At 38.4% G+C, this 13,967-nt stretch overlaps 2 protein-coding genes across 2 annotated transcripts; both read right to left on the reverse strand.

Moving 5' to 3' along the window:
• Positions 1-1,976: 1,976 nt before the first annotated feature.
• LOC134750180 (DNA repair and recombination protein RAD54-like) lies at positions 1,977-5,030 on the reverse strand. Its single transcript, XM_063685305.1, has one exon. The coding sequence runs from the start codon at positions 4,935-4,937 to the stop codon at positions 2,649-2,651; it is 2,289 nt and encodes a 762-aa protein (XP_063541375.1). The 5' UTR covers positions 4,938-5,030; the 3' UTR covers positions 1,977-2,648.
• Positions 5,031-6,894: 1,864 nt separating this feature from the next.
• LOC134749964 (leucine-rich repeat-containing protein 47-like) lies at positions 6,895-12,511 on the reverse strand. The gene is made up of 6 exons (XM_063685002.1): positions 11,793-12,511; positions 10,060-10,491; positions 9,589-9,748; positions 9,009-9,111; positions 7,912-8,064; positions 6,895-7,020 (listed from the first exon to the last, which is right to left on the reverse strand). The coding sequence occupies exons 1-6, from the start codon at positions 12,412-12,414 to the stop codon at positions 6,910-6,912; spliced, it is 1,581 nt and encodes a 526-aa protein (XP_063541072.1). The 5' UTR covers positions 12,415-12,511; the 3' UTR covers positions 6,895-6,909.
• Positions 12,512-13,967: the final 1,456 nt, after the last annotated feature.

The following is a 13,967-nucleotide window of genomic DNA, read 5'->3' on the forward strand; positions in this document are numbered from 1 at the left end:
ATCAAGTTGATTTAAAGTGTTTATTAATAACTATAGCGACCCGCCCCGGCTTCGCATGGAGAGTCAAGCATAATAAAATACATTCTGTAACAAGTATTCACTTCGGAAGCCTAATCATACTAAGAGTTCAATGTCCATTTATCTGTCACCACTCACTAGGCTGTATCTCATGAACCGTGATAGCTAGACAGTTGAATTTTTTACAGATGTATTTGTACGGAACATTCGGTGGGCGAGTCCGACTCGCACTTGTCCGGTTTTTTTAAAAGTTAATAATGGGTTAATTATTCTTAAAATATAGACAGACAGCCATCGCGCACTTTTTTGTAGACCAATGAAAGAGAGACAAGTCCACCATACATTGATATCAAATAGATTGGGCAGCGTTTTCGATTAAGCCAGCGTGTTTTTTTTCTAACTTCATTAGCAAACATCGTCATATTTCTACCAATTTAAACAAAACCTTAACAAAATATACACAAACATTCCCAAAGAAAAACTTCATTCATAGGTGAGGTCTGGTTATCGCGAACATACAGACAGACATACGGACCCGGCGGGGGACTTTGTTTTATAAGGTTTACCTACATTATATGACAAGAAATACAATTTCATATCATGTTCTTAAATTAAACTTAAAATAAAGAAGCAAGTTAAAATTGTATTTTTTTATAAATACTTACTTAATGCCAATTTCGAACATTAGTTTGACTTCCTGCCTACATACTGAACTCGATGGTTCTAATATTCTTTTTAAATAGGCACTAGCAGGTTTTTATATTATATTGCTAACCCGCAACGTAAAAAAAAGTAGCTATTTAAAGTGCTACATAAAATACTATACTTTGATAAGAAGCGTGAATACTCTTAATACCTAATGCAAGCCAAACGCCGCCACTGTTCATGTAGACCTAGCAACAAGCACTTATGAATGGTGAATAATATGTACATATATATTATCAATATTATCTTAAGCTAATTATCAGAGCAATTTATTGATGTTAATATTATTCCATAGTAATATTGAATATTATACAGATCAAATTTTATACTAAAAATTTCACAAAAAGATTAAAAAAAAACAAAAAAAAATAAAATTAAAATATAGGTACCTACGTAATAACCGTATAATAATGTTTGTATTATCTGGGATAATTAATTGTTTAACGATGATTAATATCAGACACTCGAGACTAGGTATATTATTTTGATTCAAAGTGAATTGTGTTGCCAAACGTTTTAAAGATATGTACATACATATACCCAACTAATCTATTGTAATCACAGGGACCGTTACAGGTATAACTAAAAAAAAAAAACAAAATCTCATAGCATTCTCAATATTTATTTGATATTATATATTATAGAATAGTATTTAGGTAAGGATAATGATTGATCGTGAATTGATCAGATTAGCTAAATTAAGTGCAAAAATATACATAAACAACCGTGATACCGAATTGAATACTGGTTAATTTGTATGAAAAATATACCGGTATTCGGTCTCTGATTGTAATACCGCCTGCCTAAAAAAACGGCTATAGTCCGACGAGTGTATAAAGGAATATGAAATCATCTTTACGCACGTGTATCATACAATGTTTTACTATGCATTGTGCGAGTAAATAAAAAAACATATTTATTCATTATCTATTCAACAATATTTATTCATGGCAAATAAGTTTAATACTTTTCGTGCATATGTACTGTAAAACGTTGTACCTACGATACACGTGCGAATAGGTAATTCGCAACTTGTGTCGATTTAAAACACTCCCTGCGGTCGTGTTTTAATTTATCGCCACTCGTTTCGCGGAGTTAAAAAAATAATAATTGAAAACAAAAAGCACTAGTGCGGAAAAGTAGTACTTTCCGCATGATATGGCTCCGTAGGAAACGCACTCTTCGAGCACATGCATTGTAAAATAAGTAATGAGTCACATGGCTTAGTAGGTCTTGAAAAATCAAATGCAAAATTATATACAAATGGAAAATATAATCACTCCTCATAATAGTTAACTTAGAACAGAATTATTTACATTTCAAGAAATTTATGTCACAGAAAACTCTCTCATTTTGCTACAAATTTAAACAAAAGTTAACTCATATTTTGGGGGTTTTCATACATTTCTGCAACAAAACCAACCTTATAGTACAAAGTAAAAAACAACCTGAAATAATATGATAGAAATCGTTGGTGTACTTGAAAATATGTCAGTGTTTTTCGAAAGGTATCTGTTTTTTAGTAGATTGTGCAAGCGCAAAAATGAGTTCTTCAATATTTATATAATAACATAATTTCTTCTTCTATCGTAAATTAAAAAAAACTAACTAAAAACTTTAAACTTTTTAACTAAAAAGGTCACTGAAATTCTGACGCATATCCAGGCAAAAATATTGGGTGCCAATATGAAAATCGGCGGGTCCACACAGAACGAGGTGCCTCGCGAGGAAAATGCCGCGCGAAGCAACTCCGTCTGTGTAGACGTGCCTCGGGCGAAGCAAACGCACTCGCGGTCGCAATGCCTCGGGTGAGGCACGTCTTCGCAGACCGAGCTGCCTCGCGAGGCGGCTCTTTCTGTGTCGAGTTGTGGACCCGCCTAATCTAAAAGTGTCTGAGAAACAAACAAAATAATACATGATTTAAACTAAGCATAATCTTCATCAGCACTGTCATCTGGCTCTGAATAATCTTCATCTATCTCAATTTTCCTTCTCTTCTTTTCCTGTACATTTTCCTTATCCTCTATCTCGTTCTGCGCTTCAGTCTTAGCTGAGCGGTGATGGAAAACGAAGGAAATACTCTTTGCGAGATCCCAGCATTGCTTAAGAACAAGATCTGCTAAGTTTTTCTTGTCGGCACAGTGATACCAGTTAGATAAGTCTGATGTACAATCTGAATTCTCTGGAGGTACGGTAATTTGGATGTTATTTACACATCTTCGACATTTAAACTTGCTGTGAGTGTCAGACAATGTGTTCTCTTCCAATCTAAACAAGTCTTTCAAGTCATCTGAAGTGAAATGCCTTAGAGATTCCTCATTTTGGTCTACAACAGTGTCACTTAGGGCTTTCTTGTGGGCTTGTCGTTGGAATATCTTCTCTTCTATTGTCCCTGTGGCTAGGAGTCGGTAGATGTAGCAAGGTTTCTTTTGTCCATCGCGCCACACTCGAGCCATAGCTTGGTCATCGTTAGCCGGGTTCCAATCGGGATCAAACATGATCAAACGGTTTGCTCCTATGAGATTCAATCCACATCCTCCCGCTTTCGAACTTAACATGAAGATCCATTCCTTAGATTCCTTATTGTTGAAGCTCTCAACAACTTTAGCTCGTTTTTTGATCGTCATAGAGCCATCCAGTCTTACATATTGGTAGCATCGTTTACGGCAAAGCTTTTCAAACAGATCTAAAGTTTGTGTGTAGTTTGATACAAGGACTATCTTGTCATCTGTGTTCGTTTTCAGATTAGCAAGAATGCAATCTAGGATCATGAGTTTTCCAGAGTATTCGGGCTTGACATCTTTAATGTCATAGTGGTTTGGCAGTAAGTCTTTCGCCTTTTCAAAACCTTCTGATCTTTCTATAATCTTGTCATAAATTAGGTCAGGATGGTTGCAGAGCTTTTTCAGTGAGGTGATGCTTGACAAGGCACTCAGAGTATTCTTCTCTCCATTGCCGGAGAATTTATTTCGAATTGCATCAGAATTGATGAAGTTCTTGTAGATTTGAGTCTGAAGTGGCGTCATTTTCACGCAAATGACCTGTTCAAACTTGACCGGCAAGTATTTTGTGAGCAGACTGCTTGTTCTTCGGATCATACATTTGTTGACTATTCCAGTGAGGGTAGCTAGGCATTCCTGCGCCTTTTCTCTCTCTAGCTCAGTTGCTAAGGCATCCTGGCCTCTTAAAATTGCGTTTTCGTATTTCTTCTTGAACTCTTGTGCCGTTCCAAGAATCCCTTCATTGACAAAGTGTACTAAACTGAAATATTCAGTCAAATCATTTTGAATAGGTGTGCCTGAGATCAAAATCCTCCTTTTAGCTTTCAAACCCATCAGTGCTTGGTATGTCTGATTCTCACTGTTCTTTAATCTGTGGCCCTCATCACAGAGGACCAAGCCGACCTCTGATGAGTGCAGTATATTTGAGTATATCCTGAATGTCTCGTAGGAGATTATCAACACTGGAGTAGCAACTCTAGTCGCAGAGTACGTGTTCATGAATTGCTGTAACTTCAAGGTTATGTCTGCTTTAGAACCTCCGTCCATAGCTAAAGCATTAATCCTTGACGCAAGCCATTTCTGTATCTCATTATACCAGTTCTTCACCAAACTGCTGGGGCACACGATGATTGCCTTACAAATGGTTGGTTTGCACTCCGGGCTCTGTCTTAACAATGTCCATAGTAAAGTTATGCATTGGAGAGTCTTCCCGAGACCCATTTCGTCAGCCATAATACAGCCAAAGGCGTTTTCAATCTGCTGTCCGGTCACGCAGTCGTACATGAATTTAACTCCGTCGCGCTGATGCGGCCTTAGTATATTTCCTAGCACGGGATCGACCACAACCCCTACTCTAATGTCTTTTGGGTTCATTTTCATCTTTTCATGTTCAGGTATATGAGGAGGGCGATACAGAACCAACGCATTCGGCTCATCGGGGTCGTGTAGAGCCCGTCTGACTTGTGTCCGTTTTAACCCTAAACTTTTGCTGCAATACGACGAAACGTAGTTCGGAATGGGCACTTTGAACGGCTTGCTTAATATCTGCTTGATTAAGTTCTCGTGGTCTGATGCAGACATGGATTGAGTGAGGGTTCGAGGTGCGACCGTCTTTGTGCATTCTCGCTTCTTGCGTTTGGACGAATTTAGCAGAGGGCTTTTGAAAACACTGTCTCCGGAGCCGAGTTGGCTCGGCGCTAGACTGCGTCGCATTTTGTCAGTTCACCATAGCGGAATAAAAGGTAAAATCTTGAAAACAAACTATTTTTGAGGGAAATGAACCAATTTGAAACAAATCAAGACTTGTTCGAGTTGTTTGACATTTAACCTGACAGTGTTGCTGTAGTCTTCAAAAGTAATGTCGTAACTGTCAGCGTGAAAGAATGTAGCTCAAACAGTCGCGAAGAATAGTTTTGGTTTTGAGCACGGCAGTGGTAACGTCAAGCTCAGATTTTGAACAAATTTTGCATTTCAATGTACCTATAAAAAAATATTCGCACAGTTAGTTATAATTAGGTTAGGATTACAAGAATTTAAGGTTACTAACGAATCAAAACATAGATACAATGAAAAAATATTTATTAGAAAAACAAGCGTTGACACTTTTTCATAACATTAGGTACCTATTTGATGTTTCACATCGACAAATTGGTGGTTTAATCACAGAGATTTTAAGAAACAACCTTAAAGCTAACACACTCGTTAATTTCAATTCATAACACTGTTTGACATAATTTAGCTTAGGTTTTTTTTAATTACTGGGAAGGTTTAAAGGGGCCCACCGATTATCAGTCCGCCGGACGATATCAGCCTGTCAGAACAAAAATTTGACAGTTCTGAACAACCGACAGGCCGATATCGTCCGGCGGACTGGTAATCAGTGGGCCCCTTAAGAGTAACAATCGATATTATTCACTGTGAACATGACATTTTAAACTGTAAAGCAAAAAACTGTTGTATCAGATGTTTCTACTTATATTTGACTTTGACATTCATTAAACACAAGTCTGACAAAAAATATTACCAAATACGAGTCTGATGAGGACAAGCACCTCAGAAACAAAATACTTAACTTATAAAAAAATAAAATAAAAATAAAAACAAGTAAAAAATAAATCACCGTCTCTGAGAAAGGAAATGACAAAGAAAAAAATAACTGGGTACACAATTACACTGCACTTTTCTTTGTCAATCGTCTAAGAAGGAATTCATTACACTCTCTAGCACACTACAAGAACGCCAATAACAAAATACTGTGTAGAATCAACACCTTTCGACTTTCACCATTAACAAAAGGATTCACAATACATTCACTTCTTGAATCAAAATTTGGAAATTATAGTGTTAAATCTGTTAAAATTCAGAACTATAAGAACTAATAATTATACAACAAGATCCTGTCAAAATTTAGTCTAGTTGGAAACATGTAAGTTTATCATTATCATATATGTAAAAGTCTCTACCAGTTTCAAGGGCCTGACACTCTTTGATAGAGAAAGATAGTCTTATTGCGATTCCTATAAGAGGAAAGAGAAAATAGTGCCATGCTTTGTCCTTATCCCCAACCGGTTTTTTTTTCATGGTCGGGTTATGGCAGCATAGGTAGGAGGCGATGGCGAAATACCGAAATTTATAAGAGTGAAAGAGAAAGGATTATGCTGCCATACATTAACCTGTCATTACATGAATATGTCTTTCTTATACCCCTGGTCGCTCGGTTTCATGTCTATAACTACTATTGACCAGTTTCGTTTATGAATGAAACTTTTTTAACAGTCAGACCATGAAAATTCTCAACGATTTTGATAGCACACGCGGTGCAAGTGTTATTTTAAACGTCAAACTTCTATGAAATTATGACGTATAAATAACACTTGCACTGCGTGTGCTATCAATATCGTTGCAGACTTATCTTGGTCTAACTTTATACTTCTAAAAATACAAGAAAACTTGGCTTAAAAAATGAACAATTACTAAGCAAAATAGGCTTCTCCGCATTCTCAAAAAAAAAAGTGTTTGTAAGCGACATTCAGGGCCCCATTTTATAAAAATACAGATTACAATTTTACAAGTGTAAAACGCAAGATTGATGTAACTTGTTGAAGTTTGGGCTGTCGTCAAATCCAAATTAACAAAATCCAACTTTTTAAACAAAGAAAAAGGCAGTGCGTGATTTTTCCACAGCTTATTTCTTGGGCAGCCGGAACACTTTGACGTTTGCCGCGTCCTCGTACACGCAGTCCGTCCGCGACGGGTACACGCTTTTCAGGTTGCCTTCTGTGTCCACTATCTTCACCTGGAAATAAATTTACGTAATTATTATTTTTTATAGTATGTCAAGCAATTTCCGTCAGTAAAAAAAAGCGGCAAATGTTAAAATTGTAGGCGCGAAGGGTAATCGTTCCATAGAAAATTTGAATTTCGCGCCTTTTGCTACTGACATACTTGATTGACCCGCTATAGTTCCTAAGAAGCGGGCACACTTTTAAGAGCCAGCCAGAGCAAAAAGTTATAATCACCAGAGAGAGACACAAATATGGAATTTCTGTTTTAAAATTAGATGATAAAAAATGGAAATGCCTACCAAAAATGTGTACGTATTCATTAAGGCGGTTATTACACTTGTACAATCATTACACGGTAGCGAAGTGCGAAGCGACGAATTCGCGTGCGGCGACGACGGCACGATGGTGCGGTTTTCTCCGTATCTTCGCGCGAAGCTGCGATGCGCGACGAATCGCGTTTATGAACAAAAATCAGGACGCAACAGGTCAGGGGTAAGGCGTTTAGCACACTGGATCCGTTTTGCACGTCGCTCTGATGTTTAAGCGAGACAACGCTATGCGCGTATTATAGCGACATCCCGCTGAGCGGCACGTTGAGCGAGTGTTACCCCTGAACCGCTGCATCCGGCAGCCCTCCAGGTGTTCCAGGTCTTGCGGAAGTTGCATACTCTACCTGCTGCACGTTCAACGTGTGGTAGCCCTGGTCCTGACCAGCCTGCCCCAGCAGCAGCGTCTCCAGCAGGAACTTGTCGAGGACAGTCCTGCAGATGTTCCAGGTCTTGCAGAACTCAACCTGCCTACAGCATACTGTAACACCAGCTTCACATTTAGCGAGTTTACCCCTCATCCGAGGCACTCAGCAGCCCTCCAGGTGTTCCAGGTCTTGCGGAAGTATACTCTACCTGCTGCACGTTCAACGTGTGGTAGCCCTGGTCCTGGCCAGGCTGCCCCAGCAGCAGCGTCTCCAGCAGGAACTTGTCGAGGACAGTCTTGCAGGCGCCGAGGGACGCGTGGGAAGTCACCTCCACGAACATGCTTGTGCTCTCGTGCGACATCTGAGGAAGTACGAGTAAGTTTACTATAGTAGTGGGAGTAATCATAGAACATAAATATAAAAGGCCCTTATACAATTTATTGACATTATGGAGAAAAGGAGATGGCGGGACTTGGACGCATTCTACCCAAAATGGTGGGATAATGCCGATGACAGGGTCGAGTGGAGAAAACGAGGGGAGGCCTTGGCCCAGCAGTGGGACACCAAAGTAGGCTAATAAAAATAAAATAAAAATCTATACATTTTCTGTATCAACCGCCGTCTTCTATTTCTTAGTTTTCGTCATAATTTCATATCACTACACATAGTATAAAACAAAGTCGCTTCCTGCTGTCTGTCTGTCCATATGTATGCTTAGACCTTTAAAACTACGCAACGGATTTAATGCGTTTTTTTTTTAAATAGAGTGTTTCAAGAGGAAGATTTATATGTATAATACATCAGCATTGCACCCATGCGAAGCCGGGGCGGGTCGCTAGTTTTTTAATAGTTCATACTCGGTTGACCGTTAGTCTCATTCCATCCCTACATTCTGGCGCCAAACGTGCGGCCAAGTGCGAAAACGGAAGGAAGACAAAAGGGAACAAAGTCGTGGTCTCGCCGGTTCATTCGGAATTTTGCAGAAGTGGCTAGACCCCTCACAAGTCTGACTAAGAAAAACACAGCATGGAAATGGGCAGAACCACAGCAAACTGCATTCAATATGCTTAAAACTGCTGGAAAAACTGATTGAATAATACGAAACTAAAAAATTTAAATACCAGAATTTCAAATTCAATATCGTAAAAATTTGCCCGATATCTTGAGATTCCGGTATACATGTAACATAATTATACTGGGTGATTTTGTTACCTTGCCATAATCTCATACCCGAGTTAGTCTAGGTCAGACTGAACAACTTAACAATGCGGACATGTAGTCCATTTGACTTGGCAATATTTTTACCTTAGTGACTTCAGAGTTGGTGATGGGCGGGAAGCTGATGACCTGCTTGTTGGAGTCCTGCAGGCACGGGTACTTCGGTTTGCCCTCCAGTAGGTACAAATACCTGGAATACAAAATAAAGTTCTTTAGTAGTCTTTTACCTTAAAACATTTTCAAACCATGTTTGCTTTCGATTATTCAAATATAATATAATATTAAACCTCATCTCGATAAATATGTATACTTGAAAATACTATTAATTATTTTTCCTATTGCATGCGTCTTGCTTTCTGTAAATCCTTGTAAAGGACTCGGCAGGACAGGCTCAGCCTAGTTTTGTTAATAATGTTTTTCTGGCAATAAATGTATTTTGTATTTTTTTTGTATGTTTCGGACAAAACTTCAGCTTGCAATCTTGGTTCATTAATCATCAAATCTTGGACAGAATTTACGGAACAGGAAATCTCCATTCATATTTTTACTTAATGTTCAAAATGATCTTGACCCGACTTTATTGTTAAGAGAATAAGAGCGTGTCTAGGTAATTTTGAACACCTCGCCCGCTTTGCAACTTCTGCTGACTATAGCTAAACTTCCATACTTATGTATCCCCGAGTAGACATTCCTCTTCTTTTCCTTCCGAAGCGCGTCGGCCTCAGCCACCAGCTGTTGAAACAGCTGTTCACCGGTGAAAGGCTTGGAGCGCCCGAGTGGTACCAGCTTGAGGACGTTCGGGGGCTTCGCTGTGTAGGTTAAGTTTCCTGTGAGGAAAGAATTAGAATGTAATGAGGCAACAAGGGACTCTCACGACGCAGCTTTCTCGCGCAAAGGATTGCTATAGCGCGGGAACGCTGCTTGCGTGGTGGGCACCTCGCCGAGGGGCCTAGGCTTAGAAGATAGGTTTTAGGGATATTTATATTTTAGTTAAGACCATCAAGGATATTTAGACATTGTAATGTCTTCGAAACTAAAATGTCTTATGTATTGTAACTAAATGTTACTTCTCAAAACAAACCTGTACAAAGATATCTTACATTAAACAAAATCATAAACATATTTCCAAACAACTCACCGGGTGCAATTTTCTTCAAGTCATGTGTGGCTATAGTTGCAACATTCCTCTTTTCACACACCGTGTCATGGAGCTTCGTCTGCATCTGAATGAACTTCTTAAAAGACGCCTCGGTAAAGTTCAAATCATTAACAATACAACACACTATGAATGGACGGACAGCGCCAACATGAGACTCTATGATTTGTACGTTAGGGATATTATCTTCGACATATAAAATCTTCATTGAATGGCATAGATCACAGACAGCTTCTTCGATAGGTGTGTCTTCTTGTTTTTTGGAGCCCTTTTTCCCTTTTCCTTTCATCTGCGCTTGAGGATCACTCGTCGGGCAGTGTTCCCTGACGTAATCAAGGACTTGCTTGGTGCGGCATTGGTCGACTAGTTTCATGAGACGCTTGTCAGTGAGCTTGTTGCCTTTGAGGTTTAGTTCTGGAAGATATGATGCAATTTTAGTTAATTTATAATCAAATATTTTTTGGAAGACTAAGCAGCATACATGCATATGTTGGTAGAGTACTGCAACTGAGGAGTGTCTTTTTAAAAGGGCCTTTTTTTGTATGGTGTTCAGAGAAATAAGCCCTTTTGAAAAGACTCTCTTCAACTAATGTATGAAAAGGAAATTTTTATTTTTTATTTTTATTTTCTTTATTTAGAAACAAACAGTCTCTTATATTAATAAGTTGTTACAATATAGGGTAATAGACTCATAGACCTACAGTTTCCTAAAAAATAGTATGAAAACCATGTGACTTATATAAATACTAAATTAAACTAGAAATAGAACTTCTAAGTTGTCAAAAACAATGTTACAAAAAAGAAAAAAAACTTTCATTTTAACAATAATAAAATAAAAATAAAAATAAAACTAAAAATAAAAATAAAACTAAACTATCATGTTTCTTAAGATACCAAGTCAGCAGTATATCTTTAGCATGACAATCAAATGTTGTGCAATATTGATGTCATTTACTAATATAATTTTGCAATATTGCATTTTTTTGCAACCTGTTCAAACCTTAAGTTATAAATAAATATTTTTACCTTTTAGATTTTGCAGATTGGCAAGCTCTCCCGGTATAACTTTGATTTTATTATCACCCATATCATAGTTCTTCAGCAACGGCAAACTTTGTGGTAAATAGCTAGGAATTGTCTCAATAGCAAAGAAATAAATACAAGAATTACCAATGGATGGAAAAAATATTGGTCTATGAAGGAAGTCATGAAGTCCACTAATCTCAGCATTACCATAAAAAGAAAAGTATTTAACACATGTATCTTACCCTGCATTACATACGGATGTGAGACATGGGCACTCAACAAAGAGCACCGAGACAGGCTTAAGTACTGCCAGAGATCAATGGAAAGAAGTATGACGGGAACACGCAGACTAGACAAAGTGAGAAATGAAGACCTGAGACAAAAAACAAAAGTGACCGACATACTCACTAAAATAGATCAGCAGAAGTGGAGATGGACTGGCCACATGTTGAGAGACAGGCGGGAAAAATGGAGCAAAATAGTAACGGATTGGTACACGGGGCCAGAGGAGACCTCGAACAAGATGGGAGGATGAACTCAAACTCACAGCGGGCCCGAACTGGAGAAGAGTGGCCCACGACAGACCTCAATGGAAAGAGCTAGAGGAGGCCTTTGCCAAGCGGCACACTGAGCTACGGGACATACTCTAGCTCAGAATAAAAGGGCTAGATAGATAGATAGATTTTTACCTTTTAGTTTTTGCAGATTGGCAAGCTCTCCCGGTATAACTTTGATTTTATTATCACCCATATCATAGTTCTTCAGCAACGGCAAACTTTGTGGTAAATAGCTAGGAATTGTCTCAATAGCGTTGCCTTTCAGCTTTAGATCCGTCAAATGTGGCAAATTAGAGCCTTCCAGATCTATAAACTCGGTTAATTTATTATTAGACACATCCACTATGATCAAGTTGGGAAAATCGACGAATTTCGGCATAGCTTCGATTTGGTTCGAACTGAAATTGATGCTTGTCAATTCTTTCATCTTATTCAGACTGTCTGGAATACTTTTAATCTCGTTTCTGGACAAGTCGAGCACCTTTAACTTCGGCAGAGAGGTTATATTTTCGTTAAAGTCTTGCAGTTTGTTTCCGAATAACAACAGCGATTGTAGGTTAACTAGCCTCTTTATATCATCAGGAATAATCGTGAGGCACGTATCACTAATATTTAGCAGGTTTAAATTGGTTAATTGGAACAAATTGTTGTCTAAACCTTCTTCGGATATTCGTTTTGATATTGATGCGCCAGACAGCTTGATTTCATGTCTGTTTTCATTTTTCACAGTTGTCACTTCTGGCCAAACTCCCATTTTGTATATTGATTACTAAAGAACTTGTTTTTTATAAAATTTAGATGAAATTTTGTTTTAAACACACCACGTCTTTCTTGTTAGCAAACTGAAAATGATATGAAAATGACAAATGAGGAGTGGTGTTGCTACACTCAAAAATAGTTTGAATTAAGTGTGTGCTAGACGGTCGCTGACAAGCCTTTAGACCGTCTGACCTTGGTCTGACCTTGGTAATGTTTGCATGAAATTTTGTTGGAAACACTGTCTACACGGTCCGTCCAGACCAAGGCCACGCGGTCCGGTCTAGCAAGCGCTTTAAGCTGTTCTAGTTACTGAATATACGGTTGATAAACTATAGCCGGCCAAACAACTTTTTCATTAGAAGGCGCGAAATTAAAATTTTCTATGGGATGATTACCCTTCGCACCCTGAACCCCCCCGATTATAGTCCCTGATTATAGTCTAGTAAGTCTAGTAAGTAGTAAAAAAGGTACGTATAGTCTTTCAAGCCATTTCCGTCAATAGAAAAAAGCGGCCAATTTAAAAAATATAGGCGCCAAGGGTTATCGTCCCATAGAAAATTTGAATTTCGCGCCTTTTTCTACTGGCAGTTGTTTGACCGGCTATAAGTAATTATATTTTTTAAAGGGTAAGTCATAGGTAAGTCACTTACTGACAATAAATTTCCATCTGTAAAATCTGCTGTAATTTTGAAAAATATAGACGCGAAGTTACAGGAAGTTATAGTCTGGCAAGAAGTTATTTTCCAGGGAATTATGAATTAAATGTCTAAAATGTTAATAAGTTTTTATAAACTTCTCCATCCTGTGTATCTTCTTAGATAGGACCAGCCTCTTTATATGATTCTCAGGGAATTATATAAATATAACCAAATATAACTAAAAAACACAAGATTTATTTCAAAATAACGTTCATTTTATTTAATTCTACTAATCTTCTTTACATCATGGGGGAAAGTAAAGCTCACAGACTCCGTTGGTTGAACCATCTTGAGAGAATAGATGAAGATCGGAACGTGAAAAGAGGAGAAGGAAGGAAGACGTCCTGTCGCACGCCCCAGGTATGCTAGGGCTGGTGCGACATGGTGGAAGCGGATCTGCGCGAACTTCGAGTTACCAATTGGCGAGAGGTCCCATAGGACCGAGAAAAGTGCAGAAATCCGACACAGGACCGCTGTCTTGTGTCGGAGGCCAAGTCTCATTTTGGGTCGCTGAGCCAACGGAGTGAGTGAGTGAATCTTCTTTAATCTAATATTGAGGCACCGCGGAAGACCGACCAGAAAACGCGAGACTGTTTTTCTCGCTAGTCTTTTCAGTTTTGTTTCCCCAGATTCGGCCTCAGTGGTCTCCGTAGATTCAGAAGACTCCTTCGATTCAGATTTTACAAATACAAATACAAATGAATTTTTTTCATTACTTTCTACAGCTGTTCTTAGTTATAGTGTAAGGACTGTAAGGTAAGGTAAGGTAAGGTCCGTAAGGTATCGATCCATCTTAAGTATAAAAAGCAAGTATTAGGTAAGTATTTATCTATACATTGTGCAACAATTT

The sequence above is a fragment of the Cydia strobilella genome, chromosome 19 (genome assembly GCF_947568885.1).
Source record: "Cydia strobilella chromosome 19, ilCydStro3.1, whole genome shotgun sequence".
Lineage (NCBI taxonomy): Eukaryota > Metazoa > Arthropoda > Insecta > Lepidoptera > Tortricidae > Cydia > Cydia strobilella.